This window comes from Notothenia rossii, assembly GCF_949606895.1.
Source record: "Notothenia rossii genome assembly, chromosome: 7".
NCBI classification, from domain to species: domain Eukaryota; kingdom Metazoa; phylum Chordata; class Actinopteri; order Perciformes; family Nototheniidae; genus Notothenia; species Notothenia rossii.
This window is the reverse complement of record NC_136905.1, coordinates 63,799,545-63,824,227: the sequence shown is the minus strand read 5'-3', so window position 1 is coordinate 63,824,227 and position 24,683 is coordinate 63,799,545. Positions and strand designations below refer to the sequence as shown.

Genomic DNA, 24,683 nt, shown 5'->3' with positions numbered 1-24,683 from the left:
CACAAACTCCTAAGATTTGACCAACTATGGTAACATAAAGACAAGTTAAAAGGGTTTTAAAGTGCTTTCCTTTGGATTTTATGAATCCATAGAGCTCACAGGATAGAAAATACATACAACATTCAAAATTATATTGCGGAATAGACGTTATATTAAATTATTGAATGATGACATGAAATTCAATTGTTTCAAAATGACTTTATTTGATCAAATTTGTGGTAGAAGACCTGTTTTATTTTTCGCTTTAAGCGCCATCTTTCTACACCATATATTTTGTATCATGTCAGCAAATACGGAAAGCTCATCAGTCTAGAGAAACAAACATTTAAAAGATCTAAACAGCTCACAACCGTGACATCTTTTTGGAATTTGTAACAGTATTCAAAAGGCGTTTGTGGAGGAAATATGAAAAAGAAAAGGTTGAGAAGCCTTAGGTATGTATTTTCGCCTCTCGGTCAGCAGGTGTTACAATATTAGTTTTGGTTTATGTGAATTCCCGACTGGAGTGTGCTGGCCAAGGAGGACGGAGGCATATCAAGAGAAGCTTTTACAAGTAATGTGGAAAGCGGTCCTGTTTTGTTTTGGAAGATTGAGTTAGGTTGTTTTTTGGGTTTTACTTGTTTGGACAGGCCATGTGATGGGGCTGTCATGTTGGAGCAAGTAATTTGGGAGGTGAAAGAAAAAGGTAAAATATTGCATAACTGGATAGAAAAGTCGATGTCTTCATCCTCAACTTAATCTTTCCTTTCTCTGATAAGACTGGTGACCCTTCTGCTTGACTAACAACTCAATGAAACATGTAGTTGTCATTATAAAGTCTCCTGATGCATTAGCCTTTGGTCCACCCTGCCACTCCTTTCCTGTTTTCCTGTTCCTGCTGCCATACTTGACTTTGCCTTTATCCTCATACGTCTTAAATCTTATGTAAAGGCCTTGTGTAATCATATACCTATTTTAAGTGGAATTCTTGATTCCTCCGATAGCTTACCTGCTCCGCTAGACTGTTGAACCTGTATGTCTGGGACACCTTAATCCTCATTTTCATTGCTGATGTATATCCTTCCAAATAAGACCTTACATTGAGAGGCCTGGGGAAAAGATATTGAAAGCAAGAAAGAGCAAAGAGATCAAGTACTGGGCTCAACTCCCATCTGGTTCAAATCCAGGGGTCTCATTCTCGCTGATTTCCCAACCAACTCCTAGTATCAGCTCTTCCAAACAGCAGCAGCTTGGACAGCAGGGCTTTGACCCGGCGACCGGGCCACATGCCAGAGACGAGCTGGCTTCTCAGCCTCGGTTTTAAAGCCTGGGGATGTGGAGAGAGGATCGTGGTCCAACCCAAAGCTAAAATCTGTAAAGATTGAAGGACGAAGAGTCAGTGGTTAGATGTTTAGCTGCAAAGATGGTTGGTTTTCTTCTTGAGAGTGCACAGGCCACAAATAACAGCACACTAATATCAATGGTATTCATTTATTGCAGCAGGTAATGTAGACTCGAGATGATAAGCTCTCGTTTTGAGTCACAATTCACTCTTTAATTCATGCTGCTAAGATGAAATGAGGCTTTGACCAAAGATTCCAAAGCTTCTTTGTGGTTTCTATCTGTATTAGACCCCCTTAAAGTTCACACCCTTCAGATTTTTCCTTTTTTGCCAAAACCACAATCATGCTGCTGCTGGTTCTCCCATTGAAAGCACTGTGTGAGAGATGATGTCATCCTTCATAGTGTTGGGTACTTGGAATGTGGGCCACCTCACCCTACCCTGTCCAGCTGAATGGATGAAAACAAACCCTGTGGATCTACTGGCCGGCTTTAAGGGGCCCCACCTCTGGCGCTGGTAGCCATCTTCACTTTGGGGGGCCTTGGAGGCCCAGCACTTCTGCCTGACGTCATGGTAGCAAAACTATTATCATGAGATTAGTTTGAGGCAGAGCACAAAGCTCTACGCGCTATGGCATCTCATCCTCAATTTTTTTGTCCTGATCCATTTCCAGAACCGCACAGCCCCTTTTATTTGTTCTGTATCCTTCCTCCATTTCTCTCATTCTCCCTTCAACTTAAATGTGCTTCTCTTTCCGAGAATTTACTTTTTCGTCCCAGGCATACAGAGACTCATTTCCGGGCCTCATATGCATTTCAAAAGGTGCAGGAGGCTCCTTGTACTGAGCGGAAGAATTGAGCCGAGCAGCAGGGTGAATATTAAAACCCTCCTCTGTGGAGACCAGTTCTCAGTCAGACAGTGGGGGGGTCAGACAATCAAATGTCGCTGTGTAAACTCAACTCATCCAATGGTCTGCAGTCACTGCTAAAAATCTTTGGCTCTGTATTGATGTAGTGAAAACAAAACAAAAGGGATAGTCGGATTGTGTGCCGAAGGATGGGGCTGGTAGTATTCATGTGTCTCCCTGTGATTACTTTGAAAGAAGAAATTTTGGGATGTAGAGTGACTACCAACGAAAACACTATGAAAAGAGACAACCCAGTATGTTTTATTGAGGCTTATTAGAAAATACCACAAAGTGTGTAAGATGGAGTTAATAAAGTATAACTATATTCTTACCAAATGCTATTGTGACAATATCGTAGAGTTTACTGTTGTAGTTTTCAGAAAATACTCACACAGTGAGATTAATGATAAATAGTAATGTGGATACAGCGGATAAAGGTAAACAACAGAACAGCTAGAACAGTCATAACAAAACACACCTTATTGTAGTGCAGCCTTTAAAACCAGGAAAGAAAACACTTGTCATATCTCAATATCCAAAATCAAAGATGAAATGTATTTCAATATCAAAATATAATATACCCGTAATTTTCGGACTATAGGCCGCGCCTTTTTTCCCATTTTTCGACGCTGCGGTTTATATAACGGTGCGACTAATCTATGGATTTTTACAGCTAACGGCCACTAGGGGACCTCCTAAATCTATGGATTTTACAGGTTACAGTCCACCACCTTTAACTCTATGGGCTCTATGGCCGGTCCGCGCCCCCCACCTTTAAGCGGCGGGCTGCGGCGGGCTCCAGCAGGAAAAGCTGGAGGCCGGAAAAGAGTGAGACAGGTAGCGCGCAAAAGTAAAAGTGGAACCGAGAGTGGTACGAGAGACAGAACGAGAGCAAGACAGTTTGTCCCCGTACCACTGGTTGAAAACCACTGCTGTAGATCACTGCCGGTACGTGCGCTGGGAGCGCACCGTTTAAGTTTGATAGTTGAAAAGTTTGTGTGTCTGAAACGCTATGTGATACAGTACAGTTTACACAGCACAGTACATGTTCTGTAGCTACTATTGCACTAAATGCTAACACTTGAATACGTTATGCAAATATGCAACTTGTTTGTTGAAATGTTAATAAATGGGAGCTTCCTCCAACAGCCATCTCTTTCCCCACAATCCCCTCTGTGCACGAACCCTTACATATGGTAATTAAACATTAAAACACCTGCGGCTTATAGTCCAGTGCGGCTTATATATGTACACATCATTCAATTTAGCTGCTGCGGCTTATATTCAGGTGAGCCTTATAGTCCGAAAATTACGGTATATATATTTCCTAGCCCTGATATCGTCCTCTTTTCTGGGTATCTTCACCAGCAATGTGAGAACCAAGCAGAGAGCACCGGGCTCTTTTTTTCAGCAGCGGGGCTTAAAGAGAGAGGCGCGTTTAAGACTGAGGGTGAATGAATGTAAATTGTGATATCATTTATGAGAAAAATAATTAGTTTTTCAGCCTAAAAGCATATCCACATGTTCTAGTAGACAACAACAAAGTGTGCAATGGTTTCAAGACAAATACTGTGTTGCTAAAACGGCCTCCTTTGTTGTTGCAGGATGAACTGGACCTCACGGACAAGAACAGGGAGGCCATGTTCGCTCTGCCCGATGAAAAGAAATGGCAGATCTACTGCAGCAAGAAGAAGGTAAGTTGCTCTCTGCTGTGGTTTACTGTTCATCAGCTCTAATCTCTGGCTGGCCCTCAGTTGAATGGCTGCCTGAAGCCACAGTTTACAGCTAAACTGTCTGTAATTCATGTTATTGAAGAGTAAAGCCCATTTTGAATCACGCCAGCCCCCTTTCCAGCTCCTCTTTGACGTAAACATGTGCCCATTATTACATTGACTCTCATATTTTTCTTTATGCACATACAGGACATACATGTAAACAACACAGTTCATTGTTTCAATACGTTCAATCTCTAGATCTCCTTCCCCACGTTGGAGAAGGTCATTTTCCTGTGCTGTTTAAGAATTGTCAACATACCATCGGAGCACTAGAATATTCTGGTTAGCCCTCTCTTTCACCCCTCTCCCTTCGCCAAAACATCTCTCGTTCTCTTAATACCCTTCAGTGTGTCTCTCCACAACAACTCTGGTCTCACTTTGTGGTCAAAAACCCAACAGGATATGACATTGTGCTAGGAGAAAAAGAGGAATTGAGCCCCCCTCTCTCAGTCAATAGCAAATTGAATAAATAGCAATAAACCCTCCCTTGTGTCTCTTTGCTAATTTGTTTTTTGGATGAGCTTTTTCTGTTGGAAGCGGGGACGAGGATCGGACCCCTCCTTTCTCTTTCCACGACAGGCAGGCTCGGCTTAGCTGAGATGATAGGCTCTGACAACCTTTTTAAAAAGGAGTAAACACACATCGCTTTGTGTGTGTGTGTGTGCACGCGTGAGTGTGTGTGTGCACCTGCATGTGTAAAAGTTTGTACTTGTATTGAGGCCAGCATTGAGTTACGGGGAAAAAGAAGAGCGGTGGAATTGTGGTGTGTTTAGAGGGATGTCAAGGCGAGGATGGAAGCTGGAGCGCCACACCAGTTTACAAGGAAATGCAATACGGGTCAAAATAATTCAAGAGGAGGATGTAATCGTTCTTCTAATACATTATGATAACTTGCAATGTGCTGTAGTAGAGGGAAGGAATTGTTGGCAGAAGGTGCTTTTGCATTCGTGAAGCCACATAAAAGGAGCCAGTTCAATAATACTCCTATATCAGTTATTACATATTTTACTGAAGCAACCACAGATGTTTATGAAGACTCTTTGTACTGCAGTATAAGCTAGTGGAAACCAAATTTGGCAGCATCATATTGGAACAAAAAAGGTTTGCAGTGCGCGCCTAAGCCGGTTTCAGAGGTAGGATATATTAGTTTGTCATTCCTGCCCCATCCCTCCCAGTCAGAAATCATTTCCTCTCCGAGGCTAAGGTAGAAAAAAAAGAAACAGCCGCGTGTCCAGGCCAGGAAACAGAGAGCAAAACCCGGGTAACATTGCACAGCGGAAGGCCGCAGGAAAACCAAACAAACCCCTCATTCATGGAGAGGGACGCCGTAATGGAGAATGAGGGGGGAAAACAACTGGCGTGCAATATCGGAAAATAACCTGCCTTTCTGTGTGTGCATGAATAATGTCCTTACGTGCAACACACCCACACAGACATGAAGAACCACATAAATGTAGGAAAAGACGCAGGTTTTGAAGACATAACCCACACACACACCACACAGAAGTGCCCTGTATGCATGAAAATGACAGGATGACAGTGATTTCGAATGGGGAGCAGAGGACAGCAGAATTTACCCCAGCCGCTCCTGTCGGCGACAAACACTGGTCCCCTTGTTTGCTCCAGCCAAACGACGGCTCCAGTTGTTGTGGTTAGATAACACTTGGAGGGAACAACTAAGGGCATGACAGAGGGACAAACTAACTTTGTTCACCTGCAACACAAACTGCACATTTATTGTGAATCACTGCGACTTTGCCAGTTCCACTTGTTTACTGGCTGGTCAAAACCACATATTCCAAATCTAATGAATCTTATGTTTTCACAGAACCTGAGGAGGTAAATGGTCAGGCTTATAAAACCAGCTTGATATTTAAGTTCAGATATTGATCGACTCCTATATGCAGAGTTTTCACTAGAACTGCTGTCTAGTTGGTTTGACCCAATATGGCTTCCCTGTGTCTTTGTGTAAGCAAAGATGTTTGAGCCTGGAGGAAAACCCTCAATTTGCAAAACTTCTCAAAAGACTGTTGGCAGACTTCATGCCCAACCACCGATCCATACCTCACATTGAGGTGAAAGCCTTACTTTACCATTCAAGGTCTATGCCCAACCATTATCCCCTGTTGAGAGTTTCACAAATCTTGGGTTACTTCTCTAGACACCACCATCTTAGAACGAGTCTAGAAGAGAACCTTGGATTTGTAAACCTCTCAAACTGTTGCCAGACTCGATGCTGGAAGGGCCTTTACTAACCTTACTTTTGACAATTCAAGGTCAATGCCTAACCATAATTCTTTATCTAGACTTTCGCAAATCTGGGGTTACTCTTCTCTCGATTGCAAAAAATTGCACATTACAAGCTGTTCCAATGGTATAAAATGGTACACCATTCCTATCTCCTCACAGGGTAGCTAGCGTGTAGTGGTTGTATTGGTGTGGAGGTGCTAAAAGAACCTGCTGCTGCTGCTCGAAACAGGGTTGATAATCAGTGACATACATTTAATGTTCATGCTGTGCCAAAACAACAGACTAAAGAGGCTAAAGGATGCAGGATGCACTGCATGAGAATCAAGCTAATGTTTCTGCTCTTGATGGTTCTAAAGACACATTTAGCTGGAGTGTGATGTACTGTATGTTTAAAGTGTGTTTTTAGATCCCTCACTGATTCCAAATCACGATAATAAACACATTCAATATTAACAATCCAATACACTGTGAGAAACTTCTTGGACAGCAGAACATGATGATTACATGTCATATTCGACGCCTGTCGTATCTTCAACATCTGTTAAGATTTTAAAAAATATTCAACACTGGCTGCCTTAAGCAGAGGATTCTCTGTGGGTTTGTTGCCGCAAGAGTTCCTTTTCATATCACACAAAATCATTTCACTGTTAATGTAAATATATTGTTGAATGTAACATTAACATTAAGATTCAAGATCTATAGACCATAAGCCTCTCCAACATCAAAACTCTTTAGGAATAGTCACACACGCAACTCTTCTCGCTAATACCAGTCAGCAATGAAGTAATGGAATTAGCGTAAATATGGTCTCTGTGTACCATGACTAACTCGAACATCTTGTCCAGGCCTTCAAGCTCTATATAATCTGACCGTATCTGCACCTCTGATCTCAGCCACCCAGTCAGCCACAGCCAGGGGGTTTGTGTGTCTGTGTGTGCGTGTGAGAAAGAGTAGACATCATTCTCGGTAAGCGTGAGAATGAAGGAATGGCTTGTATACATGTCTAGTGTCCAATGAAAAAGTATCGGCGTGAGTACATCTCTGCATGAGTGAATTGCATTCCTGTCTGTGATGGGTGTGTGTATATACTTGTTTGTTTGTTTTTCCAAGCCTGACTCGTGTCCAGCAGCCTCCAGGTAGAGAACAGGATGTATCATCTAATAGTTCCAAAAAAATCATTCAGTGCTGGGAGCCAAACACGGTCTCCGGAATCCTATTAGTAGTGCAGCACTGACACACACGCTGTGTTTTCAGCCAACAGTCACACAATACTGCCCTTTATCAAAACACTTACACACAATATTTTCTACTGTCAATTTCCCTAAAAAGAGGATTTTCTGAATATAATCTTTGCTGTCCGAAATCATCCAACCACGTGTTCTCCTCATCTCTGTGAGTGGAATGCCTTGCTTAAAGGTGACATGTCATGCTAAGCACGTACCCGGAACTAAATGGGCCAATCCGTGGAGCCGTTACGTTACGTCCGCGGAGCCGTTACGTTAAGCCCCCGTTGATTGGTCCAAATTGACCATTCCACCTCAGTGCAGGCAGCTCTGCTGATTTCTCCTCCCTGGCTGCAGGCTGATAACAGACAGTTGGGATTGCAGCGAAATTCTCTCTGCAGACCCATTCTCACGGTGTTTATCAACCTATAAACCTTTTTCTTACTCAATATCAAGCCAAACTTATTGTTTTTATTTTGGCTGTGACTTTGTGTGTGTTCAGGTTGAGTTTGGCTGTGTTTGGCTGTGTATCGCTAAACAAGGAAATCACGGAGGGGGGGGGGGAGCTGCAGCAAGCCGTTTAGTGGAGAAAGTGAATACTGCTGAATACACATACTTTACAGAGATGCTGTATGAGAAACCAATGTGAGTTTGGAAAATTGCACAGTATTTTTCTATTTTAGTATACCTCAACAATGGAATTATGATCAGTGGAAATGGCCATGACACCTCTCCTTTAACATGCGCCGCCTGATCGTCCCATACTGTATGCATTCACACGTTGTATCCTCTTGGCAGCAGCTTATGTCTTATCATCCACATGCTTTATCCCCATCACTTAAACTAATGTGACCCCAGGCAACTATTTCTGCTTGAGCATGTGCTAAAACGTGTGTACCTGTAAAAGACAGCAGGCGTTACATAATCGTCCAGAATTCAATATCCTGTCCATTTCCTGCCTTTCTTGGTGAGACTTTATATCCCGGCTTCCATAGATAAATATTCCCTGCAGAGACATTGGCTCTGTGGAATGTTGGACAATCCCACTGGTTGCGCAGACAGGAACGTATTGTGGTGTCAGTAGCAGCATCAAGTGCAGAAAAACATACATATACACAGATATACACATAGATGATAGCTAATGCATCCCATTGTCCTGCTGAAACACTGTACTGTTGTAGTTGTGCTACTCTCAGCATGGGCGTAATTTCCACTGGGGACAAAATCCCGTTTGTGTCCCCCCCACTTTTCAAATTTGTTTATTTATTTTTTTACTTAAGTGTGTGTGTGTGTGTGTGTGTGTGTGTGTGTGTGTGTGTGTGTGTGTGTGTGTGTGTGTGTGTGTGTGTGTGTGTGTGTGTGTGTGTGTGTGTGTGTGTGTGTGTGTGTGTGTGTGTGTGTGTGTGTGTGTGTGTGTGTGTGTGTGTGTGTGTGTGTGTGTGTGTGTGTGTGTGTGTGTGTGTGTGTGTGTGTGTGTGTGTGTGTGTGTGTGTGTGTGTGTGTGTGTGTGTGTTCTGGTGCTAGCTCGGAGATTAGAAGCCCCCCCCAGAGGATGTGAGGTCATCACATATAAAACAGGCTCACATGGAGAGGATACTAGATAAGTTTGCGCACTCATTACACTACACATTTTTCTTGGATTAGTTAACACCATAGTCCCTAATATATTTGTAGAAAGGCAGGAAATGGAATTAAATCGAGAACAATGTTTCATTGCGGAGGACCCCCTGTTTTGTGTCCCCCCCACTTCTCAAACCAAAGTTACACCCTTTACTCTCAGTAATGAACTATACAGGTATTTCAATGTAAATAATTTGGTGTATGCAAAAGGAATATTATGTTGGTGCAGTGAAATAGACACATTAAACTCATTGTCGAGCTTGTGCTCATTGGACGTTGCCATGGAGATCATTAAAGTTTTACATAGTATAATTCCGAGTCTTTTTGCAAGAGTATTTATTCATTTTAATCTGTTGTTTGCTTCTGAAAATGGCCTAGAAGAGTCTTTGCTTTGGTCCAAAACTGATCTACAATATTTAACATTTGGTAAATGGCTTTTTTCCCTATTTTTAATGCAGTACTTTTCTGTCCCTTCTTTATTTAATTCAGTTCTGTGCATCTTAGCGATGCTCTCATGGTTTCGTACAGCTTATTAGAGCGCCCACATTGCAGTCAGGGTCCCCCAGGGCCCCTCTGAGCACATGGGAACAAAGTTTGAGGCGCCTAAGGAGCACTTAAATTGCCAGAGAAACTGAAGAACTCAAGGAAACATGTTTGCATGTCACTGAGAGGCGATGTATAGATTCTGGCAGAGAATAGTTGGACTACGCTTAAAGAAGTAACTTGGCCAAGCTGGCTGCCAAAGCCCACAGACTGAAAAAATATCTCTGTTGTCTTGCTCATCTTTTAAATCCAAACAAGATGTATTTTTCCTCTTACAGTGCCTGTTGTCCTATTTTATTATCTAGATAATTTAGGTGTAAGTTGCCCAGTGTTAAAAATACTGGCCGTAGGGATGTCTGCCTTCCCTCCAATGGAACTAGATGGTGCTTCGCTTGTGGTTCTCAAAGATCCAAAAAGTACATTTAAAACTCCACAGTAATGTCTCGTTTAAGAAATCGTGAACAGGTCACCCAAAATACTCAACGGACCTTTGTTTTGAGCTGATTCATGTAGGGACTATTTTCTTTTTATCAAACCACATCGCCAACCATTTCACCTCGGAAGTAGGAAGTGTATGTCTGCTATTGGACATAAGACTTTGCTAAAATGGACAGGAGACATTAACTGGATCATGAGAGCAGCTTGTTCATGTGTATAAACCAACTTTTGCGCGATGATACAGTAGAAAGGATTTTTTTCCTGGATTAATAATGGATGATAAATCAAACCCTTAGTAGCCCAAACCCAAACAATCTAGATTGATAAGTAGCACTACATGCAAGAAAGAGAAATGTGTAGTTTTGATTTCCTGGTGAACTGCACATTTTTATATATTAGGAGTCAAGCAAACAGTAGAAACCTTGCATGACAAATTTGAGGATTTAACCGGCCATTTGAGTATTTTGACTTTCTACGTCCTGTTGTTTCTGAAACCTTGACTTGAAATGTATATGTGCATAGGTTCATTACAATCTGTGAACTCAATCGTTACTGTCATTCAAACCTTTTGAGGAGGTTTGAGATCTGTGAGGCGGCTTGTTTCATGACAGCGGGGGAGCTGAAATAGTCATTTAATCTCTTTCAACAGGTGCCACTGCAAACTCAATAGCCTGCCAAACACACAGAGAAATATTCTTGAACCCTGGCTTTAGTCAAGTATTTGGCTCTTTTGGAGAAACAATATATCCCTCAACAGATGGTTGTAACAAGAGGAACACCTTACAGAAATATACCTGATACACTGTTGGGGATTCCTGTCCTCGTTTGCTTGCTGCAACCTGGATTGTAAATCATATTTAATGTCACCAGACGTGAGGAATTTACAGTGTAGTGTAAGTGTGTAATTGCTGTAATGGAATGACGGGGCTGACCTTAAACTGTCGCAACGAAGCACGCGACTGGTATCTCAGTAGTATACTCAGTATGCATGCATAATAAATGCTGAATGCTGTGATACACATGTGAATATACTCTCTCTATTCATATAAAAAGCCTGCTGTTTGCACTTTCAATTTGTAAAAGGCTCCACTTATTTGGAGTCTGGCTTCTTATCCAGAAATGTTAATACCATTCATCAACTGTGATTCAAAAATAAGCACCCAAGATCACTTCACTGTTTAAGAAATGCCATTAAAAGGGCAAATATTCAGGAGGTGTATGAACTGATAAGGCCAGGACCCCCATAACAGAGCTCACAATCATTTTTCATTTATCCAAAAACAAGACAAAATTACAGTACTTTACTCTGTCTCGCGAAACTGCCAGAGTAAATGTTGCATTGGACTCGACCTGATGTTTTTGAGGGCGTGTCGGCCGCTGTAATTGGGCTGAAGGGCCAGAGAGAGGCAGTTAAGTTGTTAATCTCAGCGTCAGGATCTGTCTGGCATCCCGTCCCAAGCGTGTCAGCAAGTATAGTGGAAACGACGGCCAGCTTGAAAACACAAGCTGAGTAGTACAGTGACTTCTATTGTTTTTGCCCAGCTCTTTAGCTCGTGCTCAAATGCTGGCACAGAGTACCGTAGATTAGAAACAGCGGTCTTAACCAGGGCTGGAATCCACATCGACCAACTTTATACTCCAACCCAAAAAAGTCTCTGGTGGAGCTGCTTGAGTGTATAGGACTGTTTCTGTAGCTCATTTTTATGTCCAGACTGGAAGTTCATTGGGTTAGTGGTCATAAAAAGAGGGTTTTATGTTCCGGGGACAATCGATTGAGGCCTGTCCCAGAATGGAGTTTTTCCGGCTTAATTAACAGAAAATATAATTAGCTTAAAGCTGTGTTGTACCGCCATGCAAGTATTAAAGCTACATTTCAGAAATGAAGGGATTTGGTGGCAGGAAATATTGATTTCCTACCGAGAAGGAGCCCAGTGAGATTTGATGAGGTCTTGCTGCAGCCTGAACGTCCTTGTAGTTAATGAAGTTGTTGCACTTGATGAGATTCAGCTATCAGAGAGCTTAGTTGGCCCCTGATGGCTGCAACGAAGTCTCAACAATCTGTATGCTATGCATTATGGTCTTTTGTAGGGTTATTTCAATTGATTTAACTGTAACTGCTTCTACAGGCTAGGGTAGGTATTATAACCCTTTTGTATGTTGGGGATCTCAATAAATGAATTGCTTACAGGGTCTTTGGAACCAAAAAGTTGGTAATTGCACTGCTTTTACGCCACATTTATTTTTTAAATGCCCTCTTAATTTGTGGATCAAGTAACATTTCTATTTATGTTGTCTTATACATTTTGGCAAGTATTTCTCTATTATCTAACAAAACTATCACATTTTGCATTAATGTTGCATACCATGTATGTTTTCCAGCTCTTGTTTACGTGCACACAGTAACAAGAACAACAACAATGCTACACCAGTGCTCTAAGCCTGAGCTAAACAAGACCAGATGTGAACGAGGAACATGGTCTCTGTATTCCCCTGTGCCTTGGTTGCTCATGGCATCACGCTACCTCCGACTGGCCAGGACAAATTGACCTCAGACAGAGCGATTTCAAAACTGTTGTGGAGTGCACTTCGTTCCTCAAGGCAGTTCTTCTTTCTCTCTTATTATGTTGTAATAAAAGCTAAGACAAGTGAATACTTTGAGATTTTGTGACCCAGTTATTGTGGGCTGGACTGCCTCATCCATTTAGTCTGCATGGATGTTGAAGTGTGCAGCTAAGGTAGAAAGGGGAAAAAGGAAACTAGAAGAGTGAAATAGTATGAAACTATAAGGGCACTCGGAGAGAGCAAACCTCCGTCAAGGCCGTTTCCATAAGTGAAAAATAGTGTGTGTATCCACCCCGTGATTCAGATTCTGCTCCAAAATGTAATGGTGTTCCTTGGACAATGCTACACCATTCCTCTATGTATATTGGGCCAAAAGTTTTTCATAATAACGTAGACAAACAAACAACCCAACAAGCGGAGCCAAAATACAACCGCCTTGGCAGAAGCAATAATAATGTACAGAGTACAGAGAGTAGTTTTGAACCAAGAAAGCCCCTCACTAGCAGCCCTGGTCTGTTCAGTACAATGCCTTAGGTCTTTCAGAAATGGACATAGTACTGATGATTTGCACAAGACTTAGAACTTGTACTGATAGTACTTCTAGTGGAGATGACAAAGGCTCAGCATAACCCTTAGGATTAATTTTAGTAGAAACAATCTTCATGGTAAATTTAATGGAAATCAGTAAATTCAGTTTTACATATGTTGTCATGGAGGAGTCGAAACAGTGGAGCCTTTTGACCTGATGGCAGTGCTACATGAAAGCAGACGGTTGATGGAGTTTTGACCCCAGGTGCTCAAGGACATATCAGGGACATCATCCTAATCATTGAGCACCGTGTTCCTGGGTAGACCTCTGAAATGGCGCTCATTGTTGGCTGTTTCCCACAGTTAGAGAAATAGTTAATAAACTATAATGACACTCGGAGAGCGTGGACCTTCTCTAGGCCCATGGTGCATTTACGTGCTCCTCGTATAGTCAAAGTTCCTAAATTGGGAAGTGGTTCTCCAACTTTGGTGTGTTTATGAGCGTTAAGTTGTTATGTGGTAACTTGAAAGAGGATGTGTAATATTTCAATGTTCAGAGCGTTTACAGTGGTTTAAGAGTTTTTACTTACATTTTTCGATTATTACATCTCCTTAATGTTTGCATCTGTGTGTATGTTCAAGTCACAGTGGGTTTTATAGTCTATGATTTACCTGCAATAACCATTAAACAATCAGAGCTATGCTATTTTAAATTGACTTAATCTTTCTTTGTGTCCATGCACAGGAGCAAGAGGATCCCAACAAGCTTGCGACCAGCTGGCCTGACTACTACATCGACCGCATCAACTCCATGGCTGCTGTAAGTCTGTTCACTTTTACTAAAATCTCCAGTTGAATACAACATATTACATATTGCTTCCAACCTTTAAGCAGAGACAATCTTATTTGTATCTTTTTTTATCACTATTCGAGAAAATTACCTTTTAAAGATTTGTAAAATTCTACTAGTAGCATTACCTAAAACAAATCATCATGAAACTAACCCAGTTGATTACTTACATTAAGGAAATTGTTTTAATTACAACTTTTTCTGAATGTGTATATATAAGTATGCAAATTAGGCATTATCTTACGCTTACCTTTTTTTTAATGAGGAAATTATATACCAAATTAAAAAAAAAATGTCCTCAAGTCTGAAAGGAGACATGTTATGTTCCCCTTAAAGGTAGGGTAGGTAAGAATGGAGAAACCAGCTTGAGTGCACTAGAATTTGAAAGTACGCAACCGGAAAAAATCTGCCCCTTCCTTCAGACTTCCTTACAGAGCCCCTCCTCCAACACACACGGACGCGCACATGACCAATGAGGGCACGAGATAAGTTTGTGCAGGAGATTGAAGACTGACAGGCAGGTAGGCCATCCAGTTATTTTAGCCAGGCCGGCTCAGATAATTGGTCGTGCTTTTTACAGCGCCACGGCCTCCACATATGACGTTTTTTTATGTCATTCATTTAATTTAATCGTTTATTTGGCAGGGACAATGCACAGTGATGAACACTTAAAACATGAAAAATGTGTCAAGCGTTAATATGTTTCTTAAAAGTCAAGTTCGAGTCCAGTATGACTCCAAGATACTTGAAGTGGGGGACTAGTTCTATTTCTGCTCCTTTTTAAAAACACATTGGATCCTTCGATTTTGACTGGTCGTTTACTGAACATCATGCATACTGTTTTTTTTGCACTTAACTGTAAGCAAATGTTGTTCAGCCAGTGCTGAACCTTGTCCAAAGCTTTTGAGAGACAACATGAGATCATTTCAGTGTTCTTCCCATGTACAAAGAGGACCGCATCATCGGCATACATTTGCACATTCAACTCAGGACACACATTAGGCAAGTCATTAATGTACAGTGAAAACAGTAATGGTCCAAGAATGGAACCTTGTGGAACCCCAACAGGGTTGACAAGGTAGGGGGATTTGGCACTATTGACCAAAACACACTGTTTTCTGTTCGATAAGTAAGACTTAAACCAATGTATAGAAACTGCAGAAAAATTGAAATGAGTCAGATTTGTAAGGAGTATGTATTTATTATCAAAGCATTTAATGTATTCATTGCTATCGGGATGTTAAGAGCATTCCATGGAGTTTAACAAAAAGTGTTTCTGAAGCGAATTAGCTACCCTACCTTTAATAGCACTCTCTTAAACTTGTAAAAGCAAAATGTTTGTGTAGTGCCCATCTTGCTTCCTCATAATTACTATATAATTCACTTTCTGAGCATCTGACCACCACTCATGAGAGGTCACTGTTCACTCAGTCATCCCCTCTCAGAATCTTGGCTCATTTTTATCGTGTCCCTGCTGACTGCTCGTTATATTCGCATAGCCACATTCCTGCGCTGTGACCCCGGCATTCACACACACACACTGTGATGACAAAAGGCCATTTAAACACTCAGCAGTTCAGCCAGCAGGAACGACTGTCAAGCACAGAGCCACACACAATATTCATTTTTTTCTAGCAACTTTGGCCGCCAGTAGGAACAGCGTGATGCTTTCAAAAAGACATCCAGTTTGGGACAGTGACCTCTGACCCGGAGTCCTTATGTGGACGACAAGTTGGCTCCCTAATGTTTGCAGAGCATAAAACACAACATTTTAAGAGGGGCTCTTCAAAGTTGACATGTAAGCATGACATTTAGAGAGTCATTGGTGGAGAAAGTCTTAATGGACTTTTCAACCATCCGACTAGCGATTTTTTTTCTAAATCTAGCCAAGTGGTTCCAAGCCATGAATCAGATAAAGTGATTAACCATAACTTACAATATAAATGTAGGGCCAACAAAAGTAATGGCATTTCATATCTGTTTATTACCATGTTGTTTGTTTTTCGGGCGAAAAAGACCCTATACTATAGCAACAACCCATGTGAAGGGTTGCTATTTTTACAGCTTTTTGTTTACTGCCTCCACTCCGGGGACGAGAACGGGCTACTTCTGTAGGTACCTGAGCTCAAGTCTGGAGAAACAATTTTGCCGTCATTCTTTTGAAGGCTCAGGCGGCACGCACACACTCTCGCAGACGTGCACAATATTTTAGTCGAGAGAAAGTGCTGATTTGTGAGTTGCCAGGAATTTAAAATCCACCAGGGCTGCAGCGGTTCCTCTGTGCTATTATGTGTCAGACACGCCGTTAGAGTTATGTTTCAGCCTGACTTTTCCTTTTTTACTGTACCTACTGTGCAAAACAACCTGAGTCTGTAAGTGATGTGTATTAAAGTCTTGACTTTTTTAATAAAATAAAGTGGATTATGGTGCCAATTAGTTGAGATATTGACGTTCACTTGCTCCAGGCCTTTTCTAGAAAGTCTCAGTTCATAGAATTGCACAACAAGTAATGGAAAAAATGTGTTTTAAAAAAAAAAAAAAAGGAAAGGACACAAGTCTATTCAAATTTAAAGTTATTTAAAAATTGTTTTTTTTATTCAAATAAATCAAAATAAGGTTTGGCAGAAAGATATTTTTTGCAATTTTCCTCCAATTAGTCCCTTGGTAAAGCGTCACTTGACCACAGTCTCCCCTATTCACTATTAGTCGACCATTTCCCTCCTATTCCTTAATTGTTTTTAACTCCCACCATCAATAATCCATTTTTTCAAGCACCGTGAACCAGGCAGCATCGTGACAAAAGCGATTTTCAACATTTGGAGGTCCTCTGCTCATCCATGACTTCATGTCTTGGCCCCTTTCCGTGCTCACAAGGGAAGGCCCCTTCACAGCAGCTGAGTTATTGGATGAGCTCATTTTGTCATTGCTGCCCTGAGAGATACAACCAGCATCTTGATGTTCATTCATAAAGTCAGAGTCCTAAGGTTGCTGGTTGGCGTGATAATTCAAATGTCTTCGTGACTCTCTGACAAGTTGCTTTCAAGTGTTACATCTAGTTTTTTAGCTGTTAACTGATTTCATTTATTTGAATTAAGCAGTTTATTTAGTGAAGCCTGTTTAACGTGATACACATTTGTTAAAGTAGCCTACATTTAAAAGTCAACCTTTACCTGTTCAATAAGAACGTACAATATGTTTGTTACCTGCTTTTTTGGCTGATACCGATAAGTAAACTGACAATTTCAATTTTCTTTACAAAATAAGTTAAAAACCTTTAAACGTTGCACATCGGAGGGTAACAAAGGGTAACATGAAATGATCAAAGATGGATGATCTATACCATACCTCAATAAATCTAACATCACTATTCAAAAAAATACAAAACACAGTTCTGAATCTTTAAATGTTTTTTGTTTTTTTCTGATAAAGTAAGTCATAAACCATCTCTGAAGTTTCAGAAACTGTGAAAAAGTTTTTGAGTTCCCCAACCATTCTCTAAATAATGTCAAATCTATTTTTTAAAGATTTTATTCACTGTTCTCGTCAGTGCTCTAGTAAAACTTGAGCTTAATGGCAAAGCTTCTGTTTTGGGAAGTTCTGTCCAGTTTACAAGCTACATTGCTTAGCTGTGACGGTAACAACATGGTTTCTTACCATCTACCTGGCATTCAGTTGAACTCTAAACAGAGCTGTTAATGCCACGTGTTTCCGATCACATAATTCCTATCCATTTCAGTTGTTAGTTTATAGCCACATAGTAACTGCTACGTTTCAGCTTGTCTTTTGTTAGCTTAATTATGTTTTGTGCCTCTAACTATTTCAATAAATACTTTTTACTTTGCGCATCAGTGACCCACATGGTCTTTATTAAGGTTTTGATGAGCTGCACTCACCACTCACTGGGTTAACAACGCACCAATGACCAGCTTGAGGGCATGGATCTGGCTCTGGGGGGCACTTCCCATAATGCGGATTAAGGGAAGTACCTTCTGCTGGTTTACCAACAGGCTGTAATGGCATCCTCATGTGCCCATTGGCCAAAAGTTCGGAATGACTTTACGAATAGCAGATGTAGCAAGGAGCCATTTGGCGAGACTCATTGACATGTTGAGCTGGCTCGCAGCACGACCAAAACATCCACTCTCCCCAACACTTGTTGTGTCCAACTTCCCATTGACTATGAACATATTCCTTGAGAGAAACAGGAGCCAGAGCCTTTGCTTCTTGGCACAGGGTCCGCGAGCCATCTGGACTTGAGGCTAGGTCGACGCGATGGATGTTTTGACTTCACTGTTTCTAGATTAAACACTTAGAACAGAGCTATTGTGAGTTAGTCAAACATGGGGTCCAACATCTCTTAGCAACGCTGGCTCAAAAAGTACGATCTTGATTTGGAATATTTGCACCAAATTATGACCTGTATGCCTTTTTTTCTTTTACAAATATTTTAAGGACTGGAAAACAGGGTCACATTCAAGCAAATATTTATTCAAGGCAAATTAATAGTCAGCTTTTTGACTAGCCTACTTCACTAAAACGCACACTGTTTGAACCTTAGCAGTTGGCAGTGACTTGCCTTGGAAAAAGCCTGCAGAGGCTAAACAGAAGCGCTGTGGCCCTGACTAATGGGAGCACAGCATCTCTTTGATGTTGCTGCGGGGAGCCTTTAAGTGATGCAGAAATGAATTAACACTACCACCGGTCTAAGTGCTTTTTTTTAAAGATTTGTTGTAGCTTGATTTGAGTTAATTGCCTGCCTGAATTATTTTGGCACCTTATATAACTTCAAACAGGGGAAACAAAATGGGAAGAGGGAGCTACTAATGAGGCTCTAATTATCTGTGATGCAAATTGAAAACAATGTTTTATATATGTACTATTGTTAAATGGCTTCCAAAATAAGATAACCTTTCTAGTTTTCCGCAATATCCATCAGCTTTGTATTCACTTTTATTATAATTATCGATCAATATGTCGATTATTTTCTCGAATACTCTTAAAGTTTGGTTTATAAAATGTCATAAAATACCAGTTTCCCAAAGTTGTGTCTTTAAATACCTTGTTTTAATAGTCCAACGCCTAAAGATAATCAGTTTAATAAGATATAATACACAATTTTGAAAGAAATCTACAGTTTTGTATTTGCAAAAGTAGACGTTTTTCTGACGATCAACGAATCAATTTATCGACTTATCATTGCAGCTCTATGTTTCACTAAATTCAATTTTTATTTAATTTCTCCGAATTTTCTGCAGATGCAGACCCTGTTTGCCTTTGACGAGGAGGAAATGGAAATGAGGAACAAGGTGGTGGAAGATCTGAAAACAGCACTTCGGACTCAACCAATGAGGTAAGAGGACATTTTCCTCTGCTGCAGGCACCACAGAAATCTGCAATGCTCACTTCTCCTTAAAGTCATGCATTCCTACTAGAGGACTTGTTGAGGTTATGCCACATGTATTACATCCAAGTCTGTCTCTTGTCATGGCAGGGTTACATTTTTTTTTTTTTAAAAAGATCTTTAAATATCTTCCAATTAAAATACGCCCAATTAATGATATCGTTTCTATTCCTGACATGGGCATCCACAGCTGTTAGGCTTCACTCGTCACCAAAAAAAAAACACAAGGACATTGGACAGACCTCTAATACAAACCGCCCTCCTCTCCCCCCGTCAGCAGCTCCTTTAAGTCCGTCCCTCAGCCCGTGCCAGTTGCATGATGCAGTGGTCTGGACCAAAAGCGGGGGTGTTGAGTTTTCACAAGTGACAGACCTAATGTGCAGAGTGACATAAACCCGCGGCAGCCTCAGTGTCTGGGTCATGTCTGGGTTAAATGTGTGTGTTTGAAGGCCAATTGTGCGTACGCTTGGCTGTGTTTGTTTCGGTGCATGTAGGGGTATCCAAAACACCATAACTAGAAACACGGCTGGTAAGAAGACACTAGATTCCAGATGCATGGCATAAGTTGTGTGCATTTATACCAGCAACTTGCTTGAGTTGTTGTAATAAGATGAGGGAAAAAATGAATCACGTAAACCTGGGACAACAAATGTGGACTTATATCTGGTCAACGTGTCCATTCAAACAGGCTTTTTGAAGATTTGCATGTCAGGAAAAATAATGCGATGAGTGGAATCTTGTCATGTCATTTATGTCATAACCTGCTTTAGCACTAAATCATACAAATGCACAAACATATCGCAATACTCCTTTATTAGTAACTCTTAAGAGTGGTAAAGCTCTTTTTTCTCACTAGTTGATGTCACAGTAGATTTCCAGAGTTGATACACAAAAAAGGCTTGTAAAGGCAACATCACTTAGAACTTTGTCTTGAAGAGTTATGATTCTCCCTTAGTCAGTATCAGTATTGTGTGGTTTGGACAGTTCAAACTGTAAAGATGGTACATTATCCAAAAGGTACATGCTGAATGTTATGCTAAAATGTATTTCAGGTCAACAGTGATACATCTTTGATTTTTTTACTATTTTGATAATTTGCAGGTGTTTAGCCACTCTGTTTCCCCTATTTATCACTAACTCCTTTTACTTTATTCAAGTGTATTCTATCATCCTCAACAAAAGTGGCTGTGATCAGTAATACCCCTGCACCCAGGCTGTACCCTGAGTTATTGCCCATTAGCACGCAGATGTGTTTTTCAGTGATGTGGGGAGCAGGTGTGTCCCACAGTATATGGGTTTTCAGGGAAAGCCAGGGCAGCGTGTAAATGTCCTCTCCTTGGTGACAAATGGGTGACAAAAAAAGAGGACTTTCTGCTTGACAGAGTGTGTGTGCGGTACTTTTTTCCTTTATGGCAGCAGTTACTGAGACACGGTGGCATCTATGTGTTGATTTGTGTGTTTGGATGAGTGCCCGATACTCCCTCCCTCCCTCCGGTATTTCAGAGAGGCAGCTGGGTCTGCTTGTGAAGAGGTGCCCTTGTGCCCTAAGCCCGCTCTGCAGGGCCACAGGACACAAACACATGGTGGGCATGCAGGGTGCCAGGCAGAGCGCACAAAACAGCACATTGTCAGCAGAGCACCCACTCACTGCCTGATTGTCATCCCCATTGAAAAAACGAGGTGACAAGGTTTGGAAGATATGTTCCCCTAGCGGTAATGAATATGGAATGTGATAATGACACCGACAATAATAGTTATTTCAAGGTAGCAGCATTGAAAAGCTTCAGAATATCTATTTCAAAGTTAAATGATTAAATTACTACTTATTAAAACAATGTAAGTGTATATTTAATTGTAACAGGATACATTTTTAAAGTAACCCTCCCGACCCTAGTAATGCAGACGTTAATATTCCACTAAGAGTTTAGTAACGTGTTGTATTCCTGCTTTCTCAACTGAATTAAAACCTAACAACTGGAAGCAGAATGAGTACTGATGTCTTTAATATGTTTTAAGCATTGTGGGTAATGTAGGAGAACGGAGGTAGACGACAACAATGTTGGTTAAAGAAGCCCTTTTATGCTTTTTTGAGTTATCCTTTTCCTGTAGTGTGTCATATAGGTTTGTGTGCATGTAAATGGTCTGCAAAGGCTAAAATCCAAAAGTTTCAGAAATGTCTCTCCCACACATTGTACATGATATACTAAGAGGCGGGACATCTTCGTAGATTCATCTTCTTATTACAGACACATGCATTTCCTAACATTTGGACTACCTATGTTGTAAATGTATTATCTTTTCGATTTACACACGGCATCTATTGCACGTCTGTCCGTCCTGGGAGAGGGATCCCTCCTCTGTTGCTCTCCCTGAGGTTTCTCCCATTTTTTCCCTTTAAACTGTGGGTTTTCTCCGGAAGTTTTTCCTTGTACGATGTGAGGGTCTAAGGAAAGAGGGTGTTGTTTTTTGTCATACTGATATTCTGAACAATCTGTGCTTATTGTATTAGCTGTAAAGTGTCTCTACTGTAGGCTATTTTTATTATATTTCCAGCACTTTGGCTCAACCAAAAATCGTTTATAAATGTGCTATATAAATAAAACTTGATTTGATTTGACATCTCTAAACAGTTGACCAATCACAACAGAGCTGGCCAGCTAACCAATCAGAGCAGACTGGGGTCTGGTTTCAGACAGAGGGTGAAAAGAGGTGCTGCAGCACAGGCAGTATGAGAAAGAGCTTTCTGAACATTATAGCATGTAAACATTTCACACAACCAATGTAATGGCCCAGATGTCTTATCTACAAATATACATTTGATTAATCACAAACAGCCATAAACAGAAACATTTGGAAACTGGCTATGTTTGTCTCTTAGTGAGTTTACAGCTTATCTGGTTCCGCTGCCAGCTGTTATTGCTTTGCTTACCATCTGTCAAATGGAGCTTGAACCATCACCTGTGTTTACTCACATAAAGCTGAAGTGGGCATATGAGGGCCAGCATGCAAACACGAACTGCTACAGCCATGTAGTCAGCCTGGTGTCAATTTAGCTTCCAGATATTTAAATATTTACCCTCCCTTGTGGTTCTTAAGCTACACATTCAAGTGTGCTTACATACAGTAAGCACTGTTGACCCATTAAATCATCTGCGCTGATGTTTATGTGCGTGTCGAGGAGCATACCATGTGCACATGCTTGTATCTCACCATCGTGTCATTTCCCTGGTGAAATAACTCTGAGAGGACAGGAAATGAAGGTCACTGAGGCCGTTCTGGCCCAGAATGCATCACATTCCCGGGGCTCACGTCTGCAGAGCATCGCAGCGCTTCCCAAGAAGGTTTTCGCAGGACATTGTTTCTGCAAATGTCATCCAGCAAGAATATTGACTCGAGTGGACTGCAGGCGTTCCCCCTGCTCCTGTGTAAATAGCTTATTGGACCATTTGCTACCCCCACATGCAAATATTATCTTTTAAAACATTTTACCGCCGGATCTCTCAAAAGTTTTGCCTAACAGAATTGGAACCTTTTTTCCCCAAATACATTAGAGGAGGAGCGCAGTATCACACATTTAAAACATCTTGGATGGGCTGCTTTTCTCAGAGAGCAGATTTCTCTTCCCTTGGAACTTAGCATGTAATGGGGGGGGGGGGGGGGGGGATAAAGACAAATACAGTTTGTAGATGCATGAAGCTTTAAGAGCAGGTTGTTTTTGTTGGAATGGCAATGAACAAATGGAGAGGAGGAGAGTGATGATGTTAGGAGAGGGAGTTGTTTACTGTTCTTACTGACAGCCATGTGGTGAATTAAATCAGCTCTATAACACAGCAGGTGAATAGGGTAACACTTTTAACTTGCATACAGTATATCACCATGAAACTTCCCAGTTGATTACTTGTACTAAGATAATATTGTGTTGTCTTATAAGTCGTCTGAAATGTTATGCTGTATTATGAAATATGTGCTTATTCGCAGACAATTACCTAACAGAAGTCTGAGCATTGGATAAAGACACAAATAGATAAACTATTTCCACCAGTCTGAAAGAAAATATGTTATGGAAGCAGCCAAAACTCTCAAAATGTACCACTCCATGAGAAAACTGTTTGCCTTTAGTGTCACACGCTCACAAATAAGTCACAGCAGACTGTATTTTCATATTGTATAACTGTGTTAAAAAAACAGCAACACACACATAAACTTCTCCCTGTAGGTTTAACAGTAAACTAAGTATATAAAAGCCATTCCCTTCCTGCCATGATCTACTATACACATCACAGATGCGCAGCTTGGCTCGTGGTTTTATTGTGATCTCTACATGTGTGTGTCAGTTTTTATGTGTGTTGTTGCCCTTAGTTTTTTTTACCACAGCTTATATGCTGGGCCTCACATCAAGTAAAATGTATTTGAGTGAGAGCAGTGCTGATATCATATGACTTGTCTTCCAACGCTGCAGACACCTCGGTCCAATAGTTAAAAGCACACCTCTGAAGGACCTCGGGGGCCCTTGTTCAAACTCTGACTCTTTTAACGTAAGACATAGGCGCATGTGTTTGTGTGCCTTAGGGTAGGTGAGTGGGTGTTTGATGGAGATGTTAAGTGTGTGCGAACGGGGTGATTAAATGTAGTGCGGAAGAGAGGCAGGGAGCACATGGTGGCTTGAGTGTAGCGTTCTGATAAGTTTGTATGGTTAGGCTTTGAGGCAAGACTGAACTCTCGACCAACGTGCCACGCACGGGTCGCCCACAGTTAAAAAAGGCTGCATGTTTTTGCCTCTGGAGCTAAAACCTCAAAAAGTCCAGTTGGTTGGAATGAATTTAAATTTGAGCATCTGGTTCTGCACTGTCTTCCTCATTCAGAGTATTGTCAGCATTTGGTTCAGGGGTTTTACGCTGTTTAGAACAATGAAAATAACATGACTATTTTTTAGGGTAACCAACCACACTGGCAAATACTGTAAAAAAAATGTGCTACCTCTGGGTTTTATTTCAATTTCAATCAGCACCTCACATTACCTTTGACCGTCCTTGGCCTCAACACACTGTCACTTTCGTTATGTCTTGTCCCATGCCAAGTTATATTCCTCGCTTCTTTCCATTGTCTGTCTGAACAGCTTGATGTGTGGTTAGCTCGACCTTGGTATTGTTCAGCTCTGCCTGAGCTCATATTGTATGCAGCAGTTGTCGAGCTCTCACTGTCTCGAACGCAAACCCAGCGGCTATTCAAGTATGCAGCGGTGGTTCCAAGAACAAAACAAAAAAG

General features: G+C 41.1%; 1 protein-coding gene across 6 annotated transcripts in view; it reads left to right on the top strand.

Moving 5' to 3' along the window:
- Positions 1–24,683, top strand: part of daam2 (dishevelled associated activator of morphogenesis 2) — a 132,987-nt gene that overhangs the window by 78,910 nt on the left and 29,394 nt on the right. For all 6 annotated transcript variants that reach the window (XM_079692999.1, XM_079693002.1, XM_079693000.1 and 3 more), the window contains exons 3-5: positions 3,833–3,922; positions 13,913–13,987; positions 19,273–19,367. In XM_079692999.1, the coding sequence (XP_079549125.1) occupies positions 3,833–3,922; positions 13,913–13,987; positions 19,273–19,367 (260 nt within the window). The remainder of the gene's footprint in view (positions 1–3,832; positions 3,923–13,912; positions 13,988–19,272; positions 19,368–24,683) is intronic.